Here is a 20,117-nt window from a genome sequence, read left to right as displayed (position 1 = left end):
TCTAAATCATGTTCCCATGATAACTCCACCTTAGTTTTTTCTCGCGGTTTACCTGAAATATGTAAATAATTATAAATAACAGAGGCTTTGGGACTAACACGCAGAAGAGTATGTAGGTTGTTATTATTTGAGGAAGGTGCATGATCATTGAAAGAGTATGGGAGTGTGTATTTGGCGTGAGCGTTTAAGCTGGCCTGTTTCAGAAAGAGAACCTTAAGGAGGCAAGATGCAGGTAAGTCAAAAAGTCTACTAGCTTGCGAGAAAGACTTAATCTCATCTTGTAAATATAGTTGGTGTATCCATATTAGACCTTTTTGCCTCCAGGATTTCCATTACAAAGGCTTGTCGCGAATCAAGATCATGTTATTGTGCCATATAGTGGATCCCGAGAAGGAAGTCCAATCCATAGGACCTAACAAAGAGCTGGGATTTAAAAATTTTGATTTGTGTTTAAGTATAGGAGTAGATAGAGATTGTGGCTTGTGGGAAAAAGATAAATATTCTTGAAATGAAAAAGGGGAAATTAAAGAGCGTTCATGTCCAGCCCATAGGGGACAATCCACGATGGAATTGGCTAGCCATCTTGACGCTTGACGGAGTAAAAAAGACTTGTGATATGTAGGGAAATCAGAAAAATTAACACCACCCTCAGACTTTGGACAAATTAATTTTGATAAAGACATAAGTGACTTTTTGTTGCTCTATAAAAAAGAAGATAATATAGATTTTTTAAAAAAAAGTTTTAGAGAGATAGATATTGGGATGTTAGAAATCTTGTAAAGAACTATAGGAGACATCATCATCATCTTAATGGTATCCACATGGCCCCACCAAGATAAATACAGAGGGTGCCATCTGGTGGTCAAGGAAGATAATCTCTGTATGCAATTTTCCATACAACGGGAAACTGTACCTGAAATAGAGGAAGTAAACTGTAAATCTAAATATTTAATCTGCTGGGGGCTCCATGCAAAACTTAAAATAAGGAAGTCCTCCTTAAAAGTATATTTTGTTAAAGGCAAAATTTCACATTTATCTTTATTTAATTTATATCCAGATACAGCTGCAAAGGAATCAACTTCTTGTAAGAATGCGTCGAGAGAGGTTTGCGGTTGTGAAACAAATAACAAAACATCATCAGCATACGCTGCCTATTTAATTTGAGTGTCTTTAAAGTCAAATCCATGGATATCCTTATTTTGACGGATTCTTGAAAGAAAAGGTTCTGGGGCTAAATAGAAGAGGAAAGGAGAAAGCGGACATCCCTGTCTGACACCTTTACCTAAATTAAAATAAGATGTACTACCGTTCACACATACAGCTGCTCGTGGGCTAGAATATAGAATTGATATTAAATAAATAATTTTAGGGCCAAAACCAAACCATTTAAGTGTATGAAAAAGGTAGGGCCATTTCACTCTATCAAATGCTTTTTCCGCATCTAGGGCTATTGCTGCCAAGGAATGTGGGACATGGGAGGATTTGGATAAAACGTCGAAAAATAAACGGGTATTATCGGTAAGAAGGCGACCTTTAACAAAAACTTTTTATAATCAATATTGGAATGTTGGTAGCTCCATTGAAAACAGTGGAGTGCTCGGGGCTTATAATGGCTGGTATAAGCCTGGAGCTCGAACATTCCAATGTTTCTTTGTTCACAAATCTGGCTGTGAACAAAGGCTTCAGGGAGCCTGAGGGGATTTCAATCCCCTTGCTCTCCTTAAAGGCTTTGTTTTATTTGTTAGAACATTCTGCCATCTAGTGGCAGAATGTTCTAATAGCCTTATAGCCCTTCGTAGCAGGGCTATACCGGCTTTTAAAGTCCCGCTGCCTTGTTAAAGTCCCTCGCCTTCGGCTCGTGCCTTTAACGCTGCAGCGGGCCTTTAATAGCCGTTATAGCCCGCTACGGCAGGCTATAAGGCTATATTAACTAGAGAAACAGGCCGGTAATTTTTACAATATTTTAAGTCTTTGCCTTCCTTAGGAATAAGACAAATTAGGGCATCTGAAAAGCAACCAAGGGATTTATCTGAATGTACAAAAGAGTCTAAAAGATTATGTAATTTGGGGATTAGCAAAATGTGAAAAGAACTCAACAGTGAAACCATCTGGTCCTGGGGCTTTGTCTTTCTTAAGTGTCTGTAATGCGGTGAGTCGTTCCTTTTGTGATAAGTCTGATTCCAAGAGTGTGAAATCTGGTTGAGTAACAGAAGGTTGTTGAATATCAGAATAAAATTGAGAAATGTGATGTTCTGAGGGAGGGATTTCTGATCTGTATAAGCTCTTATAAAATTAGAGCAATTCATTTATAATATCAGTGTCTTTAAATTTCAATGTTTGATGTTTATCCATAATGGACTCTATATTGAGTTTATGTTTAACTTTCAAATAGTTATCTAGTACTTTCCCTGCTTTATTCTGACCCCATAAAACTTCGCACTGGATTTTAATAAATAATTGAATTGAATCTGTCGATGCCTTATTAAACTGAAATTTGACTTTTATGAGTTCAGATAAACATGTTTTAGACTTAGAAGAGTAATAAGAATGCTCCAGTCTCTTTATCTTGTCTGGGAGGGTTTTTGTGAATTCTTAGGCTTTTTAAAGTTTTTTAGCGACATAGCAAATAATAAAATCTCTCGCTGTTGCTTCGAAAGCATCCCAGACCACATGAAAAGACAGAGTATCAGACTGATTAAATAAAAAATATTCAGGATCTAACTCTTCTGAGGGTGCAGGTTTAGTGAAACATGTTGCAAGTCAGTGGGGCTTATTTAGAAATTGACTGATGCCAGTCGTGCGGCACAAATTGGCAGTTGACCCATCTGCCCAATATATGTCTATACACTCTAAAAAGGGCAGACCAGACATTGCCAGATTTTGGCCCCCTGATGGGTATCTGCCAAATTCAAAACAACCCTTCGTGTTTGCTAGCTAGGACTGTAGCACGCCATTCATCCAGCATCCTGTGGAACTGACTTGTCACACGTTTCACTAAACCAGGCCTTTAAATATTGTAGAGATGACCTGAGATGGCCAGCTGTGCGGACTGCAAGCATGGAAGCACATTTTTGCAAAACAAAGTTTATTTAAGCATGGTAACGTACTTCATAGTTGTGCATTCCAAACGTTGTGTGAAGAAAGCCAGCTACAGCAATTTAAAAACAATTTGTAGTAATAAAGCCATTTCCCAAATGTTACTCTTCACTTTGTCTGCACACGAACAATCACTGAAACTAATCCATAAAGACTGATGCACCGGTCATGATGCCCAGAATATGGTGGTCATTTGCCTGCGTCTGTCGCCTGAGCGCTTACATTCCAGGCATGAAGGTGATTTTTGAAAGGTTGGTGGGAGCACCCCAGAGCCAGACACTCTATCCCGTTGAAAGCAAGATACATGAAGGGGTGCAGGAATAATACAGAGGTTTGGAGCAGGGGTGCACAAGGTAGGTCCAGGATTGCAGGACCTTCACAAGAGATACAAACACAAACAATTACCCTAAATGAAATCTATTTAGACAGATGCTGGTTCTCCTTGAAATGTGCCCCGGATCCACCCTCCTGGACCCGAGCTTCACAGCCATGGTTTGAACCATCCTCAAATCTCACACTTGATCCTCCCCATCTATTACAACCTGAAACTGCTCAGTTCACAAGGGCAATAGTGGCCAACAGCAGCGACGATGGATTATAGGCATTAACAATGCAATACATTTTAATGACTGAGACAAGAACACACACTGGCTGTTATCTGGCAGTGAAGACACAGTCTATTGTAACTACACAGAATTCCCAAAATGTACAAAAATAATATTTGTAAAGTAAACACAATCGCTTCTTTTTTAACATGAACCTATAACAGGCTGAGGGAAAGAATGCAACAAGTCCATTAATTGTAGAGTTCCGAGGCAGGTGGGAAAACTGTGGCATTCTTCACACATATCCATTTGTTTGGATTTTTGCAAGGATCACTGGCAACTTTACCACCATTCATGGTGCCGCAGCTTCCCTTGGCATCTGCACCACCATTGATTCTACAATAAGAAAAATGTTATTTAGGAGATATTCAATACCTACACATGAGGAGAGTTGGACATGTTATAAATTTGGCTCCATGGCCATTAGGGTCCATACATGTAAGCACTGTTCATTGGCAGACAAGAATAAACAATGACCGATTTAGCAAACCTATTGCATGTCATCTACAGGTGATAAAAGAGGACAGATTTGATAACTGATGTCATACATGCATTTCATGTTTGTAAATTCTAACTAAACTAAGTTCTGGAAGTGTGACTATCCCTTGAGGTCATTTCACCACTTTCTGAGACAAAACCTGCCTTGATCTCACGCCCACGCCAGGGCATCCTCCGAGAACACGCCCAGCTCTTTTGGCTGTTGAGTTTATTCATTGAGACTAGTGCTGACCTCCTGTGGGCTCCACAAATGTTTTCTTTGCCCTAATATTTAGCCCTTTCTTTTTTTCTTAATCAGTTTTATTTTTACATCCTTGAAATACAACTTTTTGAAAGCCAAAATATTTTAGAAAATTGTTTCTGGAAGGCTATGTTAAGTCTAGCACATTATTGCCCAATTGTAATATCAATTATGTATTGTCGACCCCTAATAGTCACCTTATCAAAATGCTGTTGCATAAAAAACATATAAAATATGTTGGAATTCTTTCCAAACCACATAAGCATGGCTGCATTCTCACAAAAGTTACCTTAACCAAAGTCTGGTGCCTGAACAGTCAGGACAACCTGTGATCCAATATTGCACAATAAGACACGACACCCTAAGCCATCGGTCTGAAAGACCATCTCAGCACTAGTACAACCCTCTCCCGCCTCAAAGATCACCGCTCACTGAATACAGCTGGATCCTGGTCTGCTCCACTACTGGTTTTGGTCCAACAGGACCTGCACCGGCCATTTTAGCTCTTCGGTTGTTCAGAAAGCCTCAGAGAGCCTTGGGGCGGGTCTGGAACTTGTACACATAACTTCTACACTCTATTGATCTGGGTCACACATAGAATTGAAATGACCATGACTGTTCTCCTGGGCCTTTTCACTGCCTCTTGACACTGCACAGCATCCGGCCACACTTGGGAAGAAGGTGGCTTGCATTGCTACCAAAAAACATTCCCAGCAACATTGGATTCAAGTAGCTGCTGGTGATTCTGTAGCTCCACCAAGGCTACAATGCAGATTTCTTTAAGTTCCAGAACTGGCCACACTCACCTAACACTTCATCGTTATTACCCCATCCATTTCTTGGGTTTGCTTTTGAGGGGATGTGTGATATGTGCTCCCAGCAATGCAGGATGGGAGAGGAAGGAGATTGTTCTAATATCACGTCAGCTTTATACAGACAGAAATAACTCACCCTGATATACGTAAAGTTGAAGAAATTCAGAAGGTAAAACACTGAAAGACTACCGTGCTTTGTTAACCTGCTGCCTCTTGACTAAGTTACCAAGTTTGTTGACAATTGACCAGTGTGCAGAAAAGATTGATTGGGACCCTCTCCCCTGGATGCTTAGCTGTGGGTAGCTGCAGTGATTACCACTAGCCCATTGGTCATCAGATATCTGGGGGTATGTGATGAAGAAACTAGTGAAAAGTGTTTCATGTTTTTTCTTTTCATCATCTTCATTCACTTGACCACTAGCTGGAGGTCTAAACCGGAGTTGTTTTTCAATAGTCCTTTTATCTTCTCTAGCTGATCAATTCTACCACTGGCATGTGGATCACCAGTTTTCTAGAAACCTTTCTAGTCTATGTTCCTGGTGTTCAATGCTTAATTTGAGGTGGTGGTTGCAGGTGCGGCACGGGCACTTATGTTTCCTCATAAGACTTTGACCCAGAGCAAGAGATAGAAAAACAAAGGTGAGGGGGAAATGGAAAAAAGTGACCAACAATGAAATTGGGGATGAAAGAGAACCTGAAAGAGGGAGATATAGAGACAGGCAGTGTCTGGTGGTGGATGAAAGAGGCGTGAGGTGCAATCAAGACTAAGCAGCTTTGGAGTTCAGCCCCCCTGACATTCGATAGCACCGACTGCAGGTTTCTGAGAAAAGCCTTGGGCCCAGCATTTAATCTTATCCTCATCAAGCGCTGTGGATGTTCATTTATCAGTACAGGGCAGTATACTGAAGCCTTGCAGGGGGGGGGGGGTCTAGAAAAGATTCAAGAACAGCTAAAACATCACAGACCCTGTTATGAGGACTCCAAAAAACAAATGCATATTGGGTGACAATAAAACTCGAGAAAAAATAAGCTTTGCATAGCAGCTGGCAGAGAAGTTGTCTTCTTCGGAAATCATGCAATAACTCAGAGACACACCGAGGGGCAGCACAGACCGGGTGTTATTGAGGTTGCATATCATGTCATGGAGGTTTACTGAAGATTACAAGAGCAGAATACAAATCTGCACTAAAGAAGCGGAAACAAGCTTATTCAGACTGAATATGATCAAGGGTGTCCAAAGGATGATGCCAATCCGAACGGGCACTTTCCAGTTGACAAGACAACGGAGGTGATCAGAGAGTTAGCCTCCTGAGAATCACCTGCCGCAGAGGGGGTAGAAAATTTTCAGGTGTCCGTAGGTTACTACAGTTGTTTGGCCGGGGAATTAGACTCCCGTCTCCGCCCGGCTATCATGATGGAGACTCAAATTATTGTCCTTGCGAAACCTAATGAAAGTCTGAGGCAAGGTTGGTCCCATTTGCTGATCACAGCCTACTGTGAAAAGTTTGCAAAATTCATCCTTACCAGGATTTCACTTGTCATACCCAGGTGTGTACACCGTGATTAGGAAAGCTTTATTGTGAATGGATCAACAAGTAATGGCATAAAAATGCAGTTTAAGGTCAATGGTGGGTGCGTTGGGGATGCTGAAGCTATTGCGGTGACTCTCAATGCAGAAAAGGCGTTTGACTGGATGCCACGGGTGAACTTGCTGCCTGCCACACAGGCTTGGGGGAATACCTGATCCACCAGAAATCCATCTACTACACGGTACCTACTGCTTCTTCTGTAATCAATAACATTGCTTAAACCCCCCCCCCCCCGTTGTTGTCATTGCACCGAGCTACTAGGCAGCGGTGCACAGGCAAGAATTGGTGGGTGCTGGCATTTCAGCAAGATTTCTAATCTCTTATCACCTCACATCTGGCTGATATCATTCTTTAAGTCAAAGGTCTGGCTTAATTTGCATATTGCATTACATGTACTCGATCTGTCCAGCAAGATTTCTAAGTTTTGTACACACAACTAGTCCCATTTAAGTAGCTCTCACTCCCCCTAAAGGTAAGTGTCATACTGTTGCATTGAGCCCATATCTATTTCACACACAGTGATCAACACTTTTAAAGGGTGTCTGTGCACATAATGTCACATAAATATGAAATACCGGTATTTGTAAAGCGCAAACAATTACCCCTAAGGGTGTCAAGGCGCTGGCGGCCATCTGGAAGATTAAGCAAGCTATTGACCAGAGTCACACGGTGCTGGGCTAACCTGCCGCTGGTACCGGGGATAGAACCGTGAGCCCCAGTTTTCCGAAGTCCGGCGCCCTAGCCGCTGCGCCACACCTCTTCCACATGTCTCCTTGACATGTATTCATCTAAGACTGACATGTGAATTGAATTTCCCGAGTTCTTTGTGGACAGAATTGCTTTAACTGAGCCTCAGTATCACATACATTTATCATGTTGAACTATTTATTTGAAGAGTAACGAGTACCGTTGGTAAAGCAGTCTTCCGACTATGGCCCTCATAGATTTTATTATGAACCCCTGCTGTCATTATTTTCTATGGGAGGGTGTTGCAGTACCAGTGGTTGGCCATGTGTGGTGTTGGAATTGCTTCAGCTCTGCACTGGAGTAATTTACTACTGTTTTGGGGCACTTTTTGTCTGCCGCAGTAGCGGCTCCTGGAGGGATTGCTGCGGGGTGGGGCAGGGGAGGGGCAGGGTGGGGTGTAGTAAACTACGGCATACGGTCGAACCGAGGTAAGTACATAAATAAATAAATAAAACTAATTGCATTGAGCACGCTGCATTGCCATTTGGCGTTGCAGAGTGCACAATGTAATTTGTTTAATTAGTTAATTTATGTACTTACCTCGGTTTGGCCGTATGCTGTAGTTTACTACCCCTCACCCTGCCCCTGCCCCACCCACCGCCCCGCAGCACTCCCTCCAGGAGCCGCTACTGGTCTGCAGTAACTTTAGAATTGTAGTTTGTGAATAGCAATGGGTTTACTCTTTTGGGGGTGCATGCATGGCCCTTCTAACCCCCCCCCCACCCGTCCCTAAACCCTTCTGGTTTAGTAGTAAGTATTAGTAAACATGCCTGAGGATCTCCCCATAGAAAAGAAAGGAGAGGTGGAGGTAGAGACTCACACTCACAGGCTGCGAATAGCATTTTGTAGTACTTTATTGGTAGTATTTTCGTACTACTAAATGTAGTACGAAATGCAGGTTGTGACTAGGCCCAAGGTATTTACAACCAATGATGTATAGAAACCCCCTCTGCAATTTCATAAAAAACAATAACTCAAATTTTATGATTCCTGAGTGCTAAGGGGTAGTGGGGGTTTAGTGACCAGTAGTGTTGCATAGATAAATACATTAATTATCACTGACTACCACTGCGCATGTCCTACCAGCAGGAATGTACATACCATGCTGTAAAGGAATGACTTTTAGAAGGCTAGTACGTACTTATCTGTAAAGTTATTCCCAGTCGCCCATCTCCAGGTGCCATTTTCGTTTCTCAGACCAATCCAGAAAGGAGCTGTGGCCAGCTGGTTAACCAGGAATTCCTAAAACAAATACACAAATAACAGAGAGATGAGAGAGGTTGTGTGTAAACGGGTGTCTGTTTTGACACATGTGTATAATAATGTAGCCCTCCTAATCCACTGGAGTGCTGTGTCCTTCATGAAGTAGTCAAGCAGCTGTTGTGGGAAGAGACCATGGTCGACGGTGTTGGACACCCTTCATAAACGTACAGAGTCAAGACACCTACACCACCGCAACCCAAGATGATTCGCAGATCCTCTACAACAGAGCCCACCACAGCTTCCCTGCGCATGCCATGACAAGCGCACAGACACAATGGTGACCCATCAGGCTGCTAGAGACAGGTTAATAGATTTATTTTAGCCACTTGTCATCCTCCTGCCTCAATGTTACGAGCGATAGATGGGTCTATCCCATAACTTGCAGCTACAACCCGCAGTTATAGCGCATTTATCAGCCACTCCCCCGACCACGTCCTACTGTAGTATACATTCTGTGGTGTCAGAACCCCTTTCAGAGGGCCATGGGGCAAGCAGGTATTACTGGAACCTAACATGGACCTTGAGAGGTGCAGGCCCTCTGCCTCCTCATCATAGGGTTCCTCTGGTCCCGGCAAGCAAACACCTGTGCTCCAGTTCCCTGAGTGATGTCCCTCACCCTGCTGGGAGACCGGCAGACCTTGATCCCCAGACCTGGTCACACGTGGCAGAACTCTTGCTGAGTTTCTCCATGTCGAGATAGAGCCAGGCTGGCTCCTTGACGACTGAGAACGTGAGTGCTCCAAGCTTCACTTTTTACAGTCTATTTCCAGACACGCATGTGATTTAGTGTCTCAGTTTTTGAAGTTCAGGTTGGGGGCTGCATCCTTTGAAGAGCCCATTTCTCTGTCCTTTCACCCAAGAAGCAGTCTGCAGGAGTAGCGACCCTTTCCAGATAGCCTCACAACACAGGCCGGGGGAGGGACTCGGGCTGAATGTCAGCATCACTGGTATACATCTAACATAAGGTTACCAACGGGTCTGAGTCCTACTCTTTGATTCTCTAATCAGCCCCATCGCCTTCTTGAGATGTGCCCAGGCCCTCTGACTAGTGGCCCCTTTTGAAGTGTACTGAAGAGCCTGGCTCTTCTTCCTCCAGTGTGTGTCCAACCGGCTCTCATTAGTGTAGCAATCCACAAATCTATCTGTGGGGAAAGGGGGCGAGGGGAAGCCTCAAAATGCCTCTCCAAAAGATCCTGGGCTTCCAATATGGAACTCACAGGCTTCCATGCATTGCACATATCTCTCTGTTCACACGCAAATCAATCACCCAGGTTCCTGTGTACTGCACCCCTGAAAGGCCTACATCTCAGTGCAGACACGCTATGGGGAACCCCAACGGTCTAAGCAAGAGTGCAGTTTGTGAGACAGGCCTAGGTCATGCTGCACACAGATGATCTGTGTTCACCCATGAGCATAAAGCAGCACCAGGAATCCAGGTATCACTGCAACTGTTAACCTGGAGAGGCCGGGTTGTCAGATCAGTAAAACCAAATAGAAGGGTCCATCAGCATTTTCTTGACTCCACTACAAAGTCTAACTCTTGCAACAAAATAGGCCATCTCTATTATTGTTGGTATTATTGAATTCTTGTATAGCGCATAGCTACTCTTGGGGGTTTCCCAGCGCTTGGAGGACAGGAAGAACAGTTTATTGAGGAGAGCTAAAACAGCCCAGTCTTCAGTTCCTTGCCAAAGGTGGATAAAGATGCACAACATCTCAGGGAGGGAGTTCCACAGCTTATGGCAGAGAAAAGAGAAAGAGCGGGCACCTATCCGGGTGTGTTTATTTATAGGAACCGTGAAAAGCAAGCGATTGCTCAAGCGCAAGGTGCAGGATGGGTGATAGGGAACCATCAATTTTTGTAGGTGCCTGGGTCCCGAGCATGTGCAGATTTTATGCCTAAAGCTGAGCACTTTAAAATGTATTTGCTTATCGACTGGGAGCCAGTTCAGGTGGAGAAGGAGGCTGGAAGCAGAAGCGTGTTTGCAGAGGCGAAACAAGAGCCTGGCATCAGAGTTCAGAACCACCTGAAGGCGCTTTATTACAGTCTAATCTGGCCCTAAAAACAAGATGTTACCGTAACCCACCCTTGATAATATCAAGGCTCAGATGACTGTTCTGTGAGCAGAAAATGGAATTATCCACAGGATCTTTTTGAGCCATTTCAAGTTGGCGAAGTCTCCACAATTTGGTATTCCCTTCCTTCATTGCCATCCACCACTTTAATGGCTTATGATCTGTTTTCACTACAAACCTAATGCCAAACAAGCAAGGGTGAAAGTACACAAGGCCCACTCTACTGCAAAGCAGCCTTTCCCAACAGCCGGCCACTTCTGTTCTGATGTTACAAATCTCCTACTAATAAAAGTCCCCGGATCTTCTGTATGAAAGGCTGGCTCTAGTTCTGTTCGGGTGCAGTGCATACTGCCTTCTTCAGTTCTTCAAATGCTTCCTGACACTCCTCAGTCCAGATCACTATCCTGGGTACCTCCCTGCACAAAAACAATCATTAATGGAATTTTCCGCTTTCTATGCATGCTGGAGTATGCAGCAAGCTCAGAAAGAGGAAAAAATGAGGAGAAAAAAAAGTATTTTTCCTTGTTGCACCACTCTTACGCCTCCCCTTCAGACACATAGGACTCGACACATTCCCAGGTTTAGGACTCTTTGTAAATCTTGGAATGTGTCCGGTTCCATGGATGTTGCGTGGGAACACACACAGCAACACACATCGAGCGCCCCTTTCATGCAGAATAATGCGTGAAAGGGGTCCATATTTACAATGCCATGAAAAGCCATGCAGGGTGACTTTACGTGGCCTTGTAAATATGGGCAGGCCCATTGGCTCGCTGTTGCGCCAAAAAAAGTGACATACCGGCTCTGCAATGAGCTTGTAAATAAGCCTCCTTGTGCATAAAAACTGGACTTCTTATGCCAATGTAGTAAACTGCAAATAGGCCAATGCACAGCACCTGCACCTTGGACTCCTATTTGTTAGGTGCTGCCAATTGTCAGAACCCGTTTCAAAGGGCCATGGGGAAAACAGGGGTCACTGGGCCTAACTGTGGGGGTGCGGCCTTTTACTCCTGATGTTATACAAAAAAGAGGTAGGTACTCATCCCCCCCTCTAACAATGACTTCAGGATATTGGTTGAAAACCCTGAGAGGTGGACAGTGGAAAGTCAACCACTTAGGTTCCAGGTCATTTTGGAGACAATAGGCAACGGGAAGGGGAATGGCACGTTAACCTCGACAGAGCAGTAAAATGGGGCTGAACGTTGAAGCACTGTGGGGCAATGGCTCAACATATTAGGGCCAGGCTCAACAGTTGCCATGATCGCTTGACTTTTTGTGCTGACTTCTTATACATCTGAGAGTCATCTCGCTGAGGTATGAGAAGGTGTTTCGCTTGTTAGAAGGGCGAATAGGACTCTAAAGATGCTTGCACCATCAGACTGAAGGTGGTGTAGGGGTATGCCAACTTGAGACAATAGCTTCCTTCTGGCAGCAGAACTGCACAATTATTGTAATATTTGTTGAAAACTGTGGTTAGGCACCAGAACTGTTACTGAGTTCCTTTTCAAAGGGGGTCTTCGTCAAACATTGGACCTTCCACTTGAACCTACCCAGAATTCACACAAGGATTCCTGGCAGGAGTAATGTTTTACTACAGCACTTTTATCTTATCTAAGTGCAGAGAAATTAGCAGTAGCAGTAGTAAATCCCATCCAAGAGCCAAAGAGTCCGTGTTGTGGTCAGTCGTGTAAGTTTGTAATCGTGCACAAACTTGTACGTTTGTGGACATTCAAAAACTGAAATCCAACCCCTTTTCACCTTGGAAATGATCTGAGATGTTCTCTAGCCGCAGACTGGGTTTACTCTCTTTTAGGATGGGAATTAGAACAGATCACCTCCCATTTCAAGGCAGTGAAGGAAAAGGGCATTCACCAGGGGGAAAATGTGTGTGAAGAAACAAGAAGTTGCTCTGCACTTTGACTACCAATCCAACTGTGTGGAGCTGTGCACCATGTAGAGTTACAGGGGGCACAGAGAACCTTAGAAAGTCACCTGACAAGTGCAAGGGTATGCTGGAAACCTGTGCCTGCGTTGGCCATGGCATCCCATGCGTATTATTACACCTGTCTTGTGAACTGTGAAAAAAAGTGTTCAGACAGAATTGTAGAACTCCGCTAATCATTTAACACTTATCTTCCCCTATCTGGCCCATCAAGGGTACATATTCATAAAGGGACTATGGATATGCCGCCTACATTCACTGTGTAATGTCCAGCTTCTCACATATACCATGGACATTTCCCTTTCTAATGCCCACTGTGTGTCCTCAGTCTCCCATAGTCACTCATTCACAGAGAAGGAGAAGACGCCTGGATTAAAACCTGGGATTAATGTGACATTCCTACTCCACCACTTACCTTTCCGTCCTCCTTCTCAATCACCACCAGTTCAGACCTTCTTGAAGTGCAGTGACGTCTACTTTCATCCCAAGGAGCTTCCTCTTGAGAGATGTAATAACACTTCTCCTCATTGTAGACCCAGTTCTGTGGGCAAAGTTTGCATTTCATTTGTTCTGCAACAAGAACACAGGTGGATTTATCACAAATTTGCTGCCATTTTGAAGGTGAACTCCCATTAGTGTGTTTCCCATCTGGATGCACTCAACTGTACCCTGAAAACCAATGATTGCACTGGATCACTGAGGATAACACGAGACAAAAACCTCAACATGAGAGCCCATTTCAACACCACAAACAAAACAACAACGCACAACCCAAGACTGATCAAAACGCTCAAGCAATCCATTTCTGAAAGTGACCTCATAGAGGTGTTTCTGGCGCTCATGATTTGCAGATTGGACTTCAGAAACACAACTATCACCGGGGCTCCAAAACCCAGCTTACCCCGTGAAGGCCACACTCTGGGCAGGAGCTGGGCTTGTCTCAGGAACCCATGATGCAATCACCTCACTCCCACACTTACCACACTCAATGCAGGAGCTGGGCTTGTCTCAGGAACCCATGATGCAATCACCTCACTCCCTCACTTACTACACTCAATGCAAGAGCTGGGCTTGTCTCAGGAACCCATGATGCAATCACCTCACTCCCACACTTACTACACTCAATGCAAGAGCTGGGCTTGTCTCAGGAACCCATGATGCAATCACCTCACTCCTACACTTACTACACTCAATGCAAGACCTGTGCTTGTCTCAGGAACCCATGATGCAACCACCTCACTCTCACACTTACTACACTCAATGCAAGAGCTGGGCTTGTCTCAGGAACCCATGATGCAATCACCTCACTCCCACACTTACCACACTCAATGCAGGAGCTGGGCTTGTCTCAGGAACCCATGATGCAATCACCTCACTCCCACACTTACTACACTCAATGCAAGAGCTGGTCTTGTCCCAGGAACCCATGATGCAATCACCTCACTCCCACACTTACCACACTCAATGCAAGAGCTGGGCTTGTCTCAGGAACCCATGATGCAATCACCTCACTCCCACACTTACTACACTCAATGCAAGAGCTGGGCTTGTCCCAGGAACCCATGATGCAATCACCTCACTCCCACACTTACCACACTCAATGCAAGAGCTGGGCTTGTCTCAGGAACCCATGATGCAATCACCTCACTCCCACACTTACTACACTCAATGCAAGAGCTGGGCTTGTCTCAGGAACCCATGATGCAATCACCTCACTCCCACACTTACTACACTCAATGCAAGAGCTGGGCTTGTCCCAGGAACCCATGATGCAATCACCTCACTCCCACACTTACCACACTCAATGCAAGAGCTGGGCTAGTCTCAGGAACCCATGACGCAATCACATCACTCCCACACTTACCACACTCTGTGCAGGAGCTGGGCTTGTCTCAGGAACCCATGATGCAATCACCTCACTCCCACACTTACCACACTCAATGCAGGAGCTGGGCTTGTCTCAGGAACCCATGATGCAATCACCTCACTCACTCACTTACTACACTCAATGCAAGAGCTGGGCTTGTCTCAGGAACCCATGATGCAATCACCTCACTCCCACACTTACTACACTCAATGCAAGAGCTGGGCTTGTCTCAGGAACCCATGATGCAATCACCTCACTCCCACACTTACTACACTCAATGCAAGAGCTGGGCTTGTCTCAGGAACCCATGATGCAATCACCTCACTCCCACACTTACTACACTCAATGCAAGAGCTGGGCTTGTCCCAGGAACCCATGATGCAATCACCTCACTCCCACACTTACCACACTCAATGCAAGAGCTGGGCTAGTCTCAGGAACCCATGACGCAATCACATCACTCCCACACTTACCACACTCTGTGCAGGAGCTGGGCTTGTCTCAGGAACCCATGATGCAATCACCTCACTCCCACACTTACTACACTCAATGCAAGAGCTGGGCTTGTCCCAGGAACCCATGATGCAATCACCTCACTCCCACACTTACCACACTCAATGCAAGAGCTGGGCTAGTCTCAGGAACCCATGACGCAATCACATCACTCCCACGATTACCACACTCTGTGCAGGAGCTGGGCTTGTCTCAGGAACCCATGATGCAATCACCTCACTCCCACACTTACTACACTCAATGCAAGAGCTGGGCTTGTCTCAGGAACCCATGATGCAATCACCTCACTCCCACACTTACCACACTCTGTGCAGGAGCTGGGCTCGTCTCAGGAACCCATGATGCAATCACATCACTCCCACACTTACCACACTCAATGCAAGAGCTGGGCTTGTCCCAGGAACCCATGATGCAATCACCTCACTCCCACACTTACTACACTCAATGCAGGAGCTGGGCTTGTCTCAGGAACCCATGATGCAATCACCTCACTCCCACACTTACTACACTCAATGCAAGAGCTGGGCTTGTCTCAGTAACCTGTGATGCAATCACCTCACTCCCACACTTACTACACTCAATGCAAGAGCTGGGCTAGTCTCAGGAACCCATGATGCAATCACCTCACTCCCACACTTACCACACTCTGTGCAGGAGCTGGGCTTGTCTCGGGAACCCATGATGCAATCACCTCACTCCCACACTTACTACACTCAATGCAAGAGCTGGGCTTGTCTCAGGAACCCATGATGCAATCACCTCACTCCCACACTTACCACACTCTGTGCAGGAGCTGGGCTTGTCTCAGGAACCCATGATGCAATCACCTCACTCCCACACTTACTACACTCAATGCAGGAGCTGGGCTTGTCTCAGGAACCCATGATGCAATCACCTCACTCCCACACTTACTACACTCAATGCAAGAGCTGGGCTAGTCTCAGGAACCCATGACGCAATCACATCACTCCCACACTTACCACACTCAATGCAGGAGCTGGGCTTGTCTCAGGAACCCATGATGCAATCACCTCACTCCCACACTTACTACACTCAATGCAGGAGCTGGGCTTGTCCCAGGAACCCATGATGCAATCACCTCACTCCCACACTTACCACACTCTGTGCAGGAGCTGGGCTTGTCTCAGGAACCCATGATGCAATCACCTCACTCCCACACTTACTACACTCAATGCAAGAGCTGGGCTTGTCTCAGGAACCTATGATGCAATCACCTCACTCCCACACTTACCACACTCAATGCAAGAGCTGGGCTTGTCTCAGGAACCCGTGATGCAATCACCTCACTCCCACACTTACTACACTCAATGCAAGAGCTGGGCTTGTCTCAGGAACCCGTGATGCAATCACCTCACTCCCACACTTACCACACTCAATGCAGGAGCTGGGCTTGTCCCAGGAACCCATGATGCAATCACCTCACTCCCACACTTACTACACTCAATGCAAGAGCTGGGCTTGTCTCAGGAACCCATGATGCAATCACCTCACTCCCTCACTTACTACACTCAATGCAAGAGCTGGGCTAGTCTCAGGAACCCATGATGCAATCACCTCACTCCCTCACTTACTACACTCAATGCAAGAGCTGGGCTTGTCCCAGGAACCCATGATGCAATCACATCACTCCCACACTTACTACACTCAATGCAAGAGCTGGGGTAGTCTCAGGAACCCATGATGCAATCACCTCACTCCCACACTTACTACACTCAATGCAAGAGCTGGGCTTGTCTCAGGAACCCATGATGCAATCACCTCACTCCCACACTTACCACACTCAATGCAGGAGCTGGGCTTGTCCCAGGAACCCATGATGCAATCACCTCACTCCCACACTTACCACACTCTGTGCAGGAGCTGGGCTTGTCTCAGGAACCCATGATGCAATCACCTCACTCCCACACTTACTACACTCAATGCAAGAGATGTGCTAGTCTCAGGAACCCATGACGCAATCACATCACTCCCACACTTACCACACTCAATGCAGGAGCTGGGCTTGTCCCAGGAACCCATGATGCAATCACCTCACTCCCACACTTACTACACTCAATGCAAGAGTTGGGCTTGTCCCAGGAACCCATGATGCAATCACCTCACTCCCACACTTACTACACTCAATGCAAGAGCTGAGCTTGTTCCAGGAACCCATGATGCAATCACCTCACTCCCACACTTACTACACTCAATGCAGGAGCTGGGCTTGTCTCAGGAACCCATGATGCAATCACCTCACTCCCACACTTACTACACTCAATGCAAGAGCTGGGCTAGTCTCAGGAACCCATGACGCAATCACATCACTCCCACACTTACCACACTCAATGCAGGAGCTGGGCTTGTCTCAGGAACCCATGATGCAATCACCTCACTCCCACACTTACTACACTCAATGCAGGAGCTGGGCTTGTCCCAGGAACCCATGATGCAATCACCTCACTCCCACACTTACCACACTCTGTGCAGGAGCTGGGCTTGTCTCAGGAACCCATGATGCAATCACCTCACTCCCACACTTACTACACTCAATGCAAGAGCTGGGCTTGTCTCAGGAACCTATGATGCAATCACCTCACTCCCACACTTACCACACTCAATGCAAGAGCTGGGCTTGTCTCAGGAACCCGTGATGCAATCACCTCACTCCCACACTTACTACACTCAATGCAAGAGCTGGGCTTGTCTCAGGAACCCGTGATGCAATCACCTCACTCCCACACTTACCACACTCAATGCAGGAGCTGGGCTTGTCCCAGGAACCCATGATGCAATCACCTCACTCCCACACTTACTACACTCAATGCAAGAGCTGGGCTTGTCTCAGGAACCCATGATGCAATCACCTCACTCCCTCACTTACTACACTCAATGCAAGAGCTGGGCTAGTCTCAGGAACCCATGATGCAATCACCTCACTCCCTCACTTACTACACTCAATGCAAGAGCTGGGCTTGTCCCAGGAACCCATGATGCAATCACATCACTCCCACACTTACTACACTCAATGCAAGAGCTGGGCTAGTCTCAGGAACCCATGATGCAATCACCTCACTCCCACACTTACTACACTCAATGCAAGAGCTGGGCTTGTCTCAGGAACCCATGATGCAATCACCTCACTCCCACACTTACCGCACTCAATGCAGGAGCTGGGCTTGTCCCAGGAACCCATGATGCAATCACCTCACTCCCACACTTACCACACTCTGTGCAGGAGCTGGGCTTGTCTCAGGAACCCATGATGCAATCACCTCACTCCCACACTTACTACACTCAATGCAAGAGATGTGCTAGTCTCAGGAACCCATGACGCAATCACATCACTCCCACACTTACCACACTCAATGCAGGAGCTGGGCTTGTCCCAGGAACCCATGATGCAATCACCTCACTCCCACACTTACTACACTCAATGCAAGAGTTGGGCTTGTCCCAGGAACCCATGATGCAATCACCTCACTCCCACACTTACTACACTCAATGCAAGAGCTGAGCTTGTTCCAGGATCCCATGATGCAATCACCTCACTCCCGCACTTACTACACTCAAGGCAAGAGCTGGGCTTGTCCCAGGAACCCATGATGCAATCACCTCACTCCCACACTTACTACACTCAATGCAAGAGCTGGACTTGTCCCAGGAACCCATGATGCAATCACCTCACTCCCACACTTACTACACTCAATGCAAGAGCTGGGCTTGTCTCAGGAACCCATGATGCAATCACCTCACTCCCACACTTACTACACTCAATGCAGGAGCTGGGCTTGTCTCAGGAACCCATGATGCAATCACCTCACTCCCACAATTACTACACTCAATGCAAGAGCTGGGCTTGTCCCAGGAACCCATGATGCAATCACATCACTCCCACGCTTACCACACTCAATGCAAGAGCTGGGCTTGTCCCAGGAACCCATGATGCAATCACCTCACTCCCACACTTACCACACTCTGTGCAGGAGCTGGGCTTGTCTCAGGAACCCATGATGCAATCACCTCACTCCCACAATTACTACACTCAATGCAAGAGCTGGGTGTGTCTCAGGAACCCATGATGCAATCACCTCACTCCCACACTTACTACACTCAATGCAAGAGCTGGGCTTGTCCCAGGAACCCATGATGCAATCACCTCACTCCCACACTTACTACACTCAATGCAAGAGCTGGGCTTGTCCCAGGAACCCATGATGCAATCACCTCACTCCCACACTTACTACACTCAATGCAAGAGCTGGGCTTGTCCCAGGAACCCATGATGCAATCACCTCACTCCCACACTTACTACACTCAATGCAACAGCTGGGCTTGTCTCAGGAACCCATGATGCAATCACATCACTCCCACACTTACTACACTCAATGCAAGAGCTGGGCTTGTCCCAGGAACCCATGATGCAATCACATCACTCCCACACTTACCACACTCAATGCAAGAGCTGGGCTTGTCTCAGGAACCCATGATGCAATCACCTCACTCCCGCACTTACTACACTCAATGCAAGAGCTGGGTGTGTCTCAGGAACCCGTGATGCAATCACCTCACTCCCACACTTACTACACTCAATGCAAGAGCTGGGCTTGTCTCAGGAACCCATGATGCAATCACCTCACTCCCACACTTACCACACTCAATGCAAGAGCTGGGCTTGTCTCAGGAACCCATGATGCAATCACCTCACTCCCGCACTTACCACACTCAATGCAAGAGCTGGGCTTGTCTCAGGAACCCATGATGCAATCACCTCACTCCCACACTTACCACACTCAATGCAAGAGCTGGGTGTGTCTCAGGAACCCGTGATGCAATCACCTCACTCCCACACTTACTACACTCAA

General features: G+C 46.2%; 1 protein-coding gene across 1 annotated transcript in view; it reads right to left on the bottom strand.

The window, feature by feature from the left end:
- Positions 1 to 3,068: 3,068 nt before the first annotated feature.
- The window catches only part of LOC146813410 (C-type lectin domain family 12 member A-like), a 134,954-nt gene continuing 117,905 nt past the window's right edge, over positions 3,069 to 20,117 (bottom strand). The window contains exons 5-7 of the mRNA XM_085614758.1: positions 13,288 to 13,442; positions 8,733 to 8,833; positions 3,069 to 4,037 (exon numbers count right to left, since the gene is read on the bottom strand). Coding sequence (XP_085470884.1) covers positions 3,893 to 4,037; positions 8,733 to 8,833; positions 13,288 to 13,442 — 401 coding nt within the window. The 3' untranslated portion in view covers positions 3,069 to 3,892. The remainder of the gene's footprint in view (positions 4,038 to 8,732; positions 8,834 to 13,287; positions 13,443 to 20,117) is intronic.

This window comes from Triturus cristatus, chromosome 7, assembly GCF_964204655.1.
Source record: "Triturus cristatus chromosome 7, aTriCri1.1, whole genome shotgun sequence".
Lineage (NCBI taxonomy): Eukaryota > Metazoa > Chordata > Amphibia > Caudata > Salamandridae > Triturus > Triturus cristatus.
Note: the sequence above shows the minus strand (reverse complement) of the source record. Positions and strands in the feature narration are given on the sequence as shown.